Source organism: Epinephelus lanceolatus, chromosome 11, assembly GCF_041903045.1.
Source record: "Epinephelus lanceolatus isolate andai-2023 chromosome 11, ASM4190304v1, whole genome shotgun sequence".
In the NCBI taxonomy this organism is placed as follows: domain Eukaryota; kingdom Metazoa; phylum Chordata; class Actinopteri; order Perciformes; family Serranidae; genus Epinephelus; species Epinephelus lanceolatus.
Window position 1 is genome coordinate 27,222,911 of NC_135744.1, and position 11,862 is coordinate 27,234,772.

Below are 11,862 nucleotides of genomic sequence, written 5' to 3' on the forward strand. Positions count from 1 at the left end.
TCCACCATTCTCTCCCTTCCTCCGCCTCTTTCTTCCTCTTCGTCTCTGTCTAACTTTAGGGAGACAGTTGACCATCTTTAACAGCCAGGCAGCCATTAAAATTGGCGGTCATGACAAGGGTCGGCCCTTCCAGGGTCAGATTTCAGGGCTCTACTACAACGGTCTCCAGGTGCTCAAACTGGCAGCAGAAAATGATCCCAGCGTACAGGTGGAGGGGAACCTGCGTCTTGTCGGGGACTCGCTCTCCGTCTTGACCACCGACACCACCTCTGCCACCCCGCTGGCAGTGTCTGATATGTCTACCACAATAATGGAAACCACCACCACCATGGCCACCACCACCACCCGCAGGCAGCGGTCACCCAGCTTGAGGGAGAGCATCTCAAAGGTCAGAGAGAATGTTAAGTTATATTTGAAGAGAACTGGATGCTAAGTTACTGACAGTGGGAGGTTAATTGGTTTAAAACTTAGATGAGGGTTGTTTCACTTTTCCAGGAGGTAAAAGTGATGGGATTTTAAAACAGTTAAGTAACAGAGAGTAATAACAACATCTAGTGTTAGCAATCAAAGTATATAACGAAGGTTACGACATTGTAACCCTAGTTTTATTGGCACAGGTGGAGCCCTCCTCTAGATTCTATCTATAATACTTACTCGCCTACACCCACTGATATTTGCATAAATGTAGCTGGCCAATCAGGACATGCCTACCCAAATATGCATGGTGCCCACAGTATAAAGGAGGCTAATGATGCTGTCAGCTATACTACACCCTTTCCAGTGAGCAGTGTAGGGATGACACTCCCCCTAGGTAGAGGGCTCTTCTTGTGCTGATAAAACAATGGTTACAACATTATAACCTTTGTTCTATCTTACACAGGCCCCGCCCTCTACTGGTCTTTAAGGGTACAGTGGCAGTGGGTGAATGAGCGCCCTGTCACGATATAACATCGACCCAGCCACACTGATCCTGACAGCTGCACCCTAGGCCGTCACATCGAAGAAGTAGAGAGGCCCAGCCAACCTAGGTGGTAGGCAACCGAACTGGGTGGAGCAATGGGCTAACTCTGCAGGGGTCAAAAGACAAGCAATAGACACCTTGCACACCACTTTTCCTGAGTCATCAAGGAGCAGATGTATCAGTGGGCAAATCACTGTCGTTGGAGATATCAGGACAAGCAGACAGCATCATACGCGTCTTTATATCCTATGAGCTCCACACGTATTTGGGTAGGCACGTCCTAATTGGTCGGGTATGTTCATGCAGATTTCAGTGGGCAAATGCAATAATAAACAACAATAATCAAAAAATTAAAATGCATTAAGAACTTAAGAGAGAAAAAGAGAAAAAGAGAAATTAAAAAAAAAGTGCCACCTGTCTTTTTTTGTAGAAACCATGCTAAATGTTTTAAATTTGAATTTGGTCGCAGCGGTCATGATCAGTGTGGCTAGGTTGATAGTATATAGCGACAGGGTGCTCATTCATCAGGCTCCACCCACTGTACCCTTAAAGACCAGTAGAGGACAGAGCCTGTGAGAGATAGAACAAAGGTTACGATATTGTAACCCTAGTTCTATTAGCACTGGTGGAGCCCTCTACTTTGGGGCAGTGTCACCCTATTGTTGCTCGCTGAAGAGGTTGTAGGATAGCTGATGGCATCATTAGCCTTCTTATACTGTGAGCACCGTGCGTATTTTGTTTGGCATGTCCTCAATTTTATTTTTTTTTTAATTCCTAAATGTGTTTACAGTGATCTATTGCTTATATATTTTAGAGCACCCTTAATGGTCTCAACTGATATTCACCTTTTATTTATCAGTTCAATTGTCATTCTCCTCAAAAGTGCAAAATTGTGATTAATACAGAACAAAAATTGAATGATTTTTTTTTTCTTTATGTGTATCTCACCAAAAAAATTGAACCCTGGGATTAGTAGCATACGTAGCACAAGAGAAAACTCTTGTATTAAACTTTCTGTAGAGGTAATAACAAGCCTGGATCCCCGACGTTAATTCTACCCCAATGTCACTTTTCATATTCTGCTCATAGTTGGATTATTTACATTCATGTATTCATGTTAACACGAACATTGAGATTGAACTACAGCCTATCACATAACCACAATCACACATCACATAACCAGAGACAATCAGAAATAACTGTGATTCAAATGTTCCTCTTAACACAAGTAATGGCCATGGCCCCTTAACTTTGGAAAAAGGAAAACTTTTTATCAGAAGTAAAAAAAAAAAAAAAAAAAAGTAAATTTAAAAAATCCTTGAATTAGCTACTTTTTCTGATTTTGAATTTATTCAGATTTGAAAAGTGGAGACTCAGAGGAAAATGAAATCTGATGTGTATTGTGCAGGGGCTGAATTGAACATGAGCACTCTTTGGAAGGAAAGTTATTTTATTTTATTTGTTAAATCAAGAAAGATGTTGCTGTTAAAGCTTGAAATAAAAACCGACCACATAGTCTCAAGCAGCAATTACCTCTTTAGATATGCATATGATCACCACTGGAGACTGAAAGGATGATAGCTTTTAATTATATCTCTGTATAATGCATCAAATCTCAAGGGTCGAAATTTATGCTTTTCATACAGTATGTGGTTCCTGTTAAATATACTTGTAAAAAGTGATGATGATAATAATACAATGAAACTATTAAAATCACATTCCTATTACTGACTAATGTATTATGCATATGTGAAATGTCACATGCTGTAATTGTCAGAATAAAATGTCACATAAATCCAATAAATAGTTTTAAGTATATCTTCTGACAACAGGTTTGGTCCTATGTATCTGATTTTGAATTCATCACATAATTCATTTTATTTGCTAGGATAATAATAACATTCATGCTTCAGTATATTTTTGAACTCGCACAGCTATGCAAAAAAGGCTTTTTATTGAATACATCTGAATTTCACACATCGAGCAGTCACAATACTGCATCCAGACTGGTGAACATTACCAGCCACCATTTCAAATGAGTTGATTTTAATCCAAACGCTGCAAACCTGCCAAATTGGCTGGATTTCAGCACTTGTACTCGGAGTCCTGAGGTTTCAAAGAAAAATCCCCCTGCCTCCCTATTAAAAATACAGAGTGCATTTTTCATTACATTGTCTCTCGTCCAGTCCCCCTAAAATTGCCTTCTCTGTACTTTCAATTTATCCACATAATCCATTTGTGAACCATGTATTCCCCGCTCTGCTCAGGTATTCTGAGTCCACCGCGCAACCTAAAATCCAATTTAAACATATTCACTGATTTAGCATATAAGAATTTGTTTTTGCAATATTAATATAAACAATTTGCAAAGAGCAAATTATATAGAATTAAATTAAAACATGTACAACATTTAGCCTGCTGAGAATTGCCTCTCCATCAGCAGCACTTTGTTTGTAAACACATAGTCAGCCACGGGGGTGAAGGATAAAAAGCAGCTGCATATGGGCACATTTTGGATATGTAGTCTTACGAGTGTTGCTCCGAGCAAAAACACTGAAATGGTACAGTGCTGCATGCTGCAGTTTTCCTCAAATAGGACAGTCAGCAGTCACAGTCAAATGTGTTGACTTTATATTTGTTCATTTTCTCCATTTTCCTTTCAGCCGCAGAACTCTGATGATATTTTGGTGGCCTCAGCTGAGTGTCCAAGTGATGATGAGGACCTGGAAGAGTGTGAGCCAGGAACAGGTGGGTCAGCTATGGCAAAAAAAAAAAAAAAGATGGGAGTACAGCTCTCATCCTCCGAGACTATAGATAAAACACACCGACTTCAGGCAGCCATTTTCATATTTCCAATTCTCCCTTTTAAGTTCTTTGTCAAACAGCTGTCACCATTTGGATAGTTGTTACTCAACTAACGTCAGCTCACCCCGTGTATTAGCTTTTAAGTCATGTCTGTAATTCAGCAAATTGGCTGGAGGAAAATCTTTGTGAGCAGTACCGCAGTCATTAGGCGTGGAACACAGTAGACAGTAGCTCACGCTTGTGACAGAAACAAGCGGTGGAACTTAGGAAGGAGTCTGCCCTTATTATGGCTGCCTCAATTATTAATATGACCTTATCAGAATTGTTTGTTGTTGACTGGCCCTGCAAAGTGTGACTTAAATAATGATGAAAGAGAACCAACTGGCCATAAAAGAAGAAAGAAACTCTGCAGACTGAAATACTCCTCCACGACCAGGAGACATTCTGACCTCAGACTCAGATTAGAGTCAAATGTCAATGCATGGCATATACCAACCCTGTCTCCTAGAAATTATGTTTGTAGGTTACAAAACTGCTCTCTTAATTACATTGCTGTGGCAGAGTAATCGCTGCCTGGATTATTTTCAGAGGCAATGTTTCTCTCAGGTAATGAAACATGACATTCATGTAGAGGCTTCAGAGGGAGGTAGTTGGGGAAGATGGTGGGTGCAGACTCCTGTCTTTAGGCAACAAAAGCACTTTGGTTAAAGGGTAACTACACCCATTTTCAAAATTCATCCATGTTTTTTCTTTGGTCTAAAACCATCCAAACATATTATTAAACATAAACAGCTCCCAAATCCAAAAACTAGAGTGCTAAAACTCAAATTAGAAGTACAATGTCTGGAGCTGCTTCATAGAGAATGAGTGGTGAAAGATAGACAACACTGAGAGCACCCAGGGGAATGTTCTGAGTATATGGGTCCATTTTCTGTTTCAGCATTGAGAACGCTACAATAGAATAAAGCTCATTTAGGTATAAAAAAAGAAAACAAACTGTGGGTCCATATAATCCATCTCCCATTCATTGTCTATGGAGCAGCTCCAGACTTTATAACCTATGACATCACAAGTTTGAGACTTCTTTCTCTGGTTTCTGGCTTTGAGAGAGTAACTCATGTTTACAACGTTTGATGGACATTTCCTTGGTCATAGAAATAACATAATTGAATTTTTAATTTAGGTGGTGTTTGACTGTTCACTAAGTCCTGCCTCCACACTCAGACTGGTTAATGATAATGTAGCGGCCGGCTCAGACCAGGATCCGACAACAACACAGCTGTGCTCCATTGACTCTAATGCAATCATTTCAGATTTCCTTCATTATCAGGCTGGTTTTGTGGATTTGGAGCTAAATGTTGTGCCTGGGGCACGTTGTGTATTAATGATAGTGTAGGATTAGCTAGCTGGCTACTGAAGATATAGCCTACTGAATGTATACACATGCTGCTTTTGCTTTCTAATGATTATAACAGTGAAAAAAAGACCGGTCCTGCTGTACAGGAACCAGTGAAGGGAAGCAGGGAAACTTCGCTGATATTCAACCAGCTGTGGGTCATCACAGTGTGTGCAGATGAATGTTGTTTGACTACCTCCAGAGATCCCTTCCCGTCTGGTGGTGGAGGTCCGAGTGCCAAACACACACTGCGATGCCACACAGCTGGTTCAATATCAGCAAAGTTACAAACTATCTTTGTCTTTTTAACCTGTTGTTGCTGCTGAGTCAGTTTGACATCCTGGATATGTCCTTCAAACACAGACTGTAGACCCCTCTGTCTACTTCTCTCTGGAATCACTGTTTCATTTTTCCAAAAATATGATAGTAATTCTTCAGGGAGTGCAGTTAGTTACAGAGAGGACTCCATGCTTACTCTGACAGCTTGTCGAACTATCTCAAAGGGGCGGGGCTTAGTGAAAGGTCAATTACATTGTAATAAAGAATGTATTAATAACAAAGACTCTTGTCTTAAGTTTAGGCAACAAATGCACTTTGGTTAAAGGTAGGGAAAGATCGTGATTTTGGTTATATGTTAATGAAAAGGTAATAATACTTAGTTGATACATTAAGCATCAACATTTTTGCAACTTGCCAGGTACATTAATCAGCAACATTCCCCCTTTTTGTTAATGTAAATGTAATATCCCCAGGCTTTTGTTTCCCTCAAAATGTATCTGCTATTTCAAATTAGTTTTGCATAGACGTTAAATCTAGGAGAGAGGGCTGCATATACAGGAGAATATATCATATATACAGTGAAATGTATTGGATGTTCATTTAGTGAGGAATCTATATCCAAATAGAGATTAAGGATACACTGGACAAAACTGGTTGCTTTTAGTAAACCACAGTATTTCATGTGTGACTCCTACATAAAATAACCTGTCTGTGATTTCTCTTGTCACCCCTCCACCCCTGCCTGCAGATGTGCATACAGCAGAATGGCTATTTAATTTACTGTTCTTTTGTTTGTTATGTGCTCTGTGTGTTATATGCTCTTCATTCAGCTGCCGCCTTTCATGGGTCACCTTGTATGTTTGTGTCTACATGTGAGCTCTTTAATGTTCTTGCTGTATTATATTTGAACAATATTACACATTCTTAATGCGTACACCCACACACTGATTTCAGTCGAGAACGGCATTCGTCGTTCAAGAATGGTGGTTTTAATTTGTTTTGCTCTTCTTGTGCCAAATGTTGTAAATAATCTTGATTAAAGAAGTCGGCATAATATGTGTGATCACTCTGAATAATACCACTGATTATCCAGCTAATATTAGTTAAATTCCTCAGTAATATTCCACATAATGATCAGATTGTGCCTCTATTTAAATGAGTGCAACTTTTCAGCCAGATTTCAAATTTCAGTGCTGTTCTAATTTAGGATCCCCTACCTTTTCTGTTTCCTTTCTAGGAGGTGAATTAGTGTTGCCTATTATAACAGTGGATTCCCTTGAGCCCCCATCCATCGCCACCCGTTACCCCGTCATCCCTCCTCCCCCAACCCTCCTATCCCCACTCGAAACCACCAAAGAGTCCCTGATACTCCCTCCTCACCCTTCCTGCCCCCCGGACCAGGAGGACTGCGGTGACCCTGTGGAGGTCTCGGCCTTCGGCTCTGGGGAGATGACGGAATCAGATGACGAGGACTTTTACAATAATAACTCCCCCATGGTCACTGACAGGACAGTCCTTCCTCCACCTCCCACCGATGGTGAGGGTGGAGTCCAGAAACCCCGCCCCCTACCTCCTTATGTTCCCACCACCAACCCTGACCAGCTCCACATCCCTGCAGGCAAAATGAACACCCGTGACCAGGTGCTTCTGCCCCCTGCTCCTCCATCCTCCCGAAACACACCAGGACTAACTTACCCCCCCAATTTTCCCCATGTGCCCACAGCCAACCCCACAGCCTCTGATGATAAGAGCCAACCCGGTGCCGTGGAGGTGATCAGGGAGTCCAGTAGCACCACGGGGATGGTGGTTGGTATTGTGGCTGCTGCTGCTCTCTGCATTCTTATCCTCCTCTATGCCATGTACAAGTACCGCAACCGGGACGAGGGCTCCTACCAGACAGACCAGAGCCACAATTTTGCCAACAATTCCACTGTGGAGGGCAACGGAGCAGTGGTCAAAGACAAAAGCACAGCAACGGCCTCTGTGGCTAAGGCAATCACAAAGGGCAAAAAGAACAAAGACAAGGAATATTATGTCTGAGAAGGAGGGAAGTGTGGACTGAGACAAGAGGATGCTTTCGTTTCGCTCTCCGATTTTGTCAGGTCGACCATCAGAGAAATCTCACAGGCCACAAAATAAACAACTGCACAAAGCAAAGCTTGCATTTAACGATTGCATTCTCCTCAAAAGTCAAGGTTGCCCAGCTCCTATTCGTGATAAAATCCTCATCTACAGCACAAGATCTGACTCATTCTGTGGGTCACGATGTGCACTCAGTCTGCATTCACCAATTCTTTGTTAGTGTGTCATTTTTTTATGTTTTCAACAAGCTAGGAAGAGGCATACACACTTTGGCTTTGTATATAGCATGGTACAGTGAAGGAAGTGCTGAGAACATCCGGACAGATTTGCCTAAATGTTTTCTTTGTACTTCTTTGTAACGCTCTATCTCAAGTCTCAATGTCCCCATTATGATATATGAGGCAGAACAGGCCAGTTATTGAATTTTTATGGTAGATAAGCAGAGAGCCACTCCAGTAATTCTGACTACACTCGGAATGAAAGCCCTTATATTTGGATAAGACATCATCTCTGCAGCCACCGTGTTACGTTATGTGGTTTTAAAACTCCTCAGTCACTCTGCCTCTGTCCACAAGAAATGGTATTATGTTGCCGGTGCAGCATCATGAATGAAGCATGAAATTTAGCTCTCCTGGAGAAAAAGACAGCAGTTTAAAGGGATTGTTAAATCACTCAACATACTCCAGCCAGTGAACCTTATAGTATGACGGATTTATGTGAGATATCACAATCAGTTGGCCATGCCATTCCAAGTAGGGGTAATTGTGAACAATCAGTCTACACCAGTGAAGGTATTTCTCTGTAAACATTGCTTGTATGTACATATAGAGGTTAGCAAGATTGAAAAAGCATTGTGTACACAGGGGAACAGGTATGGAGAAGAATAAACATCCGAGATGCTCTGCCCCCCCACACACACACATTTTCACAACGACATCAAAACCGCTGCCGCCCGAACTTCACAGGAATTGGGGGGAACACAGAATCATATTTTGGGAAGTTTTTCTTCCTGGAGAGGGAGATACAACCCGCCTCACCAGAGGCTGGCTCACTCTTGATCTCTTCTTTTCTCAAAACTGTCATGGGATAATTCAAAAGCACACAGAAAATGTAAACATATCTTTGAGACATAGATATTCCTTGTAAAGCAGCCAAACATGTATTGTTTTTTTCTATCAGTTACTAAAAGACTATTCTATGAGATGAATAATTGAAGGTTTGTGAATTGTATTGATATTTCTCTGATATTTCGATGTATCTTGTTACCACTCCTCTTAACACGTTACATTTTAGATTGCCTTTTACTTAAATCCAGACAAAAAGCACACTTTCCTCCAATAGCCGCAAATATCTTTGAGTTTTTGCATTATTTACGGTTCCGATTATGCAGAGAAAACACAAGGATGGAACAAACAAATGTTTTTGTTTTGTTGCATTGTGCATTTTATATGTGCTGAATCTGTTACTCAATGGATCTGATAATATAAAGCCATTTTCTCTGTTGAGTTATGTCTACATTTACTTATTCATGCTCTGTGATTTCCTGTTATTTTTTTATGAAAGTGCCATTCAACATGAGCTGCTCAGCGCTCAGAAAATATTCCATTCCTCACTCATTGCTATTGTATAGTGTTAATGTGAAATGGATCTTAATATGTGTACAGAACGTGGATAAAGATGAAAATACACTTGATTATATACTTTGTACACACCTGTGTTGTGTGTTGCTTTTTGTAGATTCACAAAGGAAATGCACTTTATTTGCCATGTATTATAGAATACCAACATCATAGGGCATACACACTGAAAATTATGTACACTGAACAAAAGTAGAACACTTTTACTTTTGCTCACACTGTTCATGAGCTGAAATCAAAGATCTAGGACTTTTTTTGTGCACACAATAGGCTTACTACTCTCAAACTTGGTTCACAAATACATTGAAATCAGTGTCAGTGAGCATTTTGCCAGCATAATCAACAGTCTATCCCCTTGAAAGTTGTGGTATATCGAGGTGGTGATTAAACAGCGTGATTACAGGTGTGCCTTTGGATGGTCACAATTAAAGACCGCTATAAAATGTGTGTTTTTTTTACTCAGCTGAAGGCCACAGATGTTGCAAGTTTCAAGGGAGCAAGCCACTGGCATGCTGATTGCAGAAATGTCCACCAGAGCCGGTTAATTCAATTTTCATTTCACTACCATAAGCCACCTCTAATGTAATTTCAGAGAATTTGGCAGTACATACAACCGGTCCGGTGAGCCAGCCCAGGACCGCCACATCTGTCTTCTTCATCTGCAAGATTGTTTGGGACCAGCTACTAAGATGAGCTTCCATAAGATAAAGAGAAAAGAAAAATCTTTGGTTGTGAAAACCAGTTATTGCATCAGCTGTTCAGGTAGCTTGTTGCAGATGATGTTGTAGGTAAAGAAGCCGGTGAGCCGATTGGATGTACTGCCGAACTCTCCAGAATGACACTGGAGATGGCTCACAAATTTGTTTAAATCCATGTTAGTGGGCACTTTGCCAGCATAATCCATCCACTTGACAGGTGTGGCATTTCAAGGTGCTGATTATAAAACATTATTATTGCACAGGTGTGCCTTGGGCCAGTCACAATTAAAGACCACTGTAAAATGTAAAGCGTAATCACACAACACAATGCCACATTTGTCGCAAGTTTTGAGGGGGTGTGCTACTGGCATGCTGACTGCAGGGATGTCCACCAGAGCTGTTGCCTGTGAACTGAGTGTTCATTTCACTACCATAAGCCATCTCCAGTGTCATTCCTGAGAGTTTGGCAGTACATCCAATCGGCTCACCGGTTTCTTCACCTACAACATCATCTGAGACCAGCTGCCTGAACCAAAACACCAAAGATTTTCTGCACAAACTGTCAGACACCATCTCATTGGCTGGGCCCAAACAGTCTTGCAGGTGAAGAAGCCAGATGTGGAGGTCCTGGATGTACTGCCAAATTATCTGAAATGACATTGGGGATGGCGAATGGTAGTGATATGATCATTCAGTTCACAGGCAACAGCTCTGGTGGACATCCCTGCAATCACATGCCAATGGCAAAATTTGTGACAAATGTTGGCATTGTGTTGTGTCATTAAACTTTACATTTCAAAGTGATCTTTTATTGTGACTGGCCCAAGGCTCACCTGTGCAATAATAATGGTTTTTAATCAGCACTTTGAAATGTCACACGTGTCAAGTGGATAGATTATGTTGGCAAAGTGCCCACTAACACGGATTTAAACAAATTTGCGAATTATATTTGTGAGAGCTAAACCTTTTGTGTGCACAGAAAAAGATCTTCTTAGATCTTTTATTTTAATTCATAAAAATAACAGCAAAAACAAAGGTGTTGCATTTATTTTTTGTCCATTGTAGTTTCAAGGTCAGGGGAATTCAGAGTGAACTGATTTCATGTGACAATTATGATAAACGTCAGGGTGCACAGCCACAATTTTTCTAATATTAATGGATCGTACTAATCCATCTACCAGTGATTAAGCTTTGGGAGTTGTGAATCTTTTGGGATGAAAGACACACAATGAACAACAAAGTCATTTTACAAAGGCCACACTTTGCTAACAAGATAAGTTAACATGTTTAACATGAAGAAGTGGCGTTTCACACAAATTGCAGGTCATGATGTGTTTTAAAAACGTGTCTTACACTTGAGTTTCATCATTATCTGCTCTCTCTCTTCTCCCTCTTTTTCTCGCTCAGGCACTGCGTAGTTCTGGTGTGTTAGTGATGCCTGGATGTCCATTATTTATCATAAAATGAAATGTTTAAGTGTTTTCTCTGCAGCTTACACCTCCTGCTGCTGTTTAGTTCAGGTATCTATTATGAATATGATGAATCCATCATTAAAATGGCACAAAATGCTTAAAAAAAACATATTAATCTATTTGAACCCTGTTATTAGTGGAAGTTAATGAGGTGGGTGTATCACTAAGTAAATGGGTTGTTGCCAAGGAGGAAGTGGGAATACTCCTCTATATATTCCAATGGCTTTCTGGCTGATAGGGGAGTATAATGTAAACTGCCATAAAAAGGTGGGTATACCTCATACCTTTGTATATTCTCAGCGACACCACTGCCTGTTAGAGCCACTGGTGATTCATACCAGAGTGTGAGAGCTACAGCTCTAGCTCATGGCCTTTGTTGAAAGTGGCATCTCTGGAGTAGCTTGGCCTAGGCTTGGAAACTACAACTTTTCAACAGTGGTGTAGTTTAAACGATGTGGGCGTCTGCCAGGCAGAGAGTGTCTTAACGAAAGATGCTATCACATTGCATTATGGGACGTGAAGGAGCCAGTGT

The 11,862-nt window shown here is 40.8% G+C and overlaps 1 protein-coding gene across 9 annotated transcripts in view; it reads left to right on the forward strand.

Annotated features, from left to right (window-relative positions):
• LOC117262266 (neurexin-2-like) overlaps positions 1-9,230 on the forward strand; it is a 177,332-nt gene extending 168,102 nt beyond the window's left edge. For all 9 annotated transcript variants that reach the window (XM_033635109.2, XM_033635144.2, XM_033635126.2 and 6 more), the window contains 3 exons: positions 60-388; positions 3,625-3,709; positions 6,679-9,230. In XM_033635109.2, coding sequence (XP_033491000.2) covers positions 60-388; positions 3,625-3,709; positions 6,679-7,481 — 1,217 coding nt within the window. In that variant the 3' untranslated portion in view covers positions 7,482-9,230. The remainder of the gene's footprint in view (positions 1-59; positions 389-3,624; positions 3,710-6,678) is intronic.
• Positions 9,231-11,862: the final 2,632 nt, after the last annotated feature.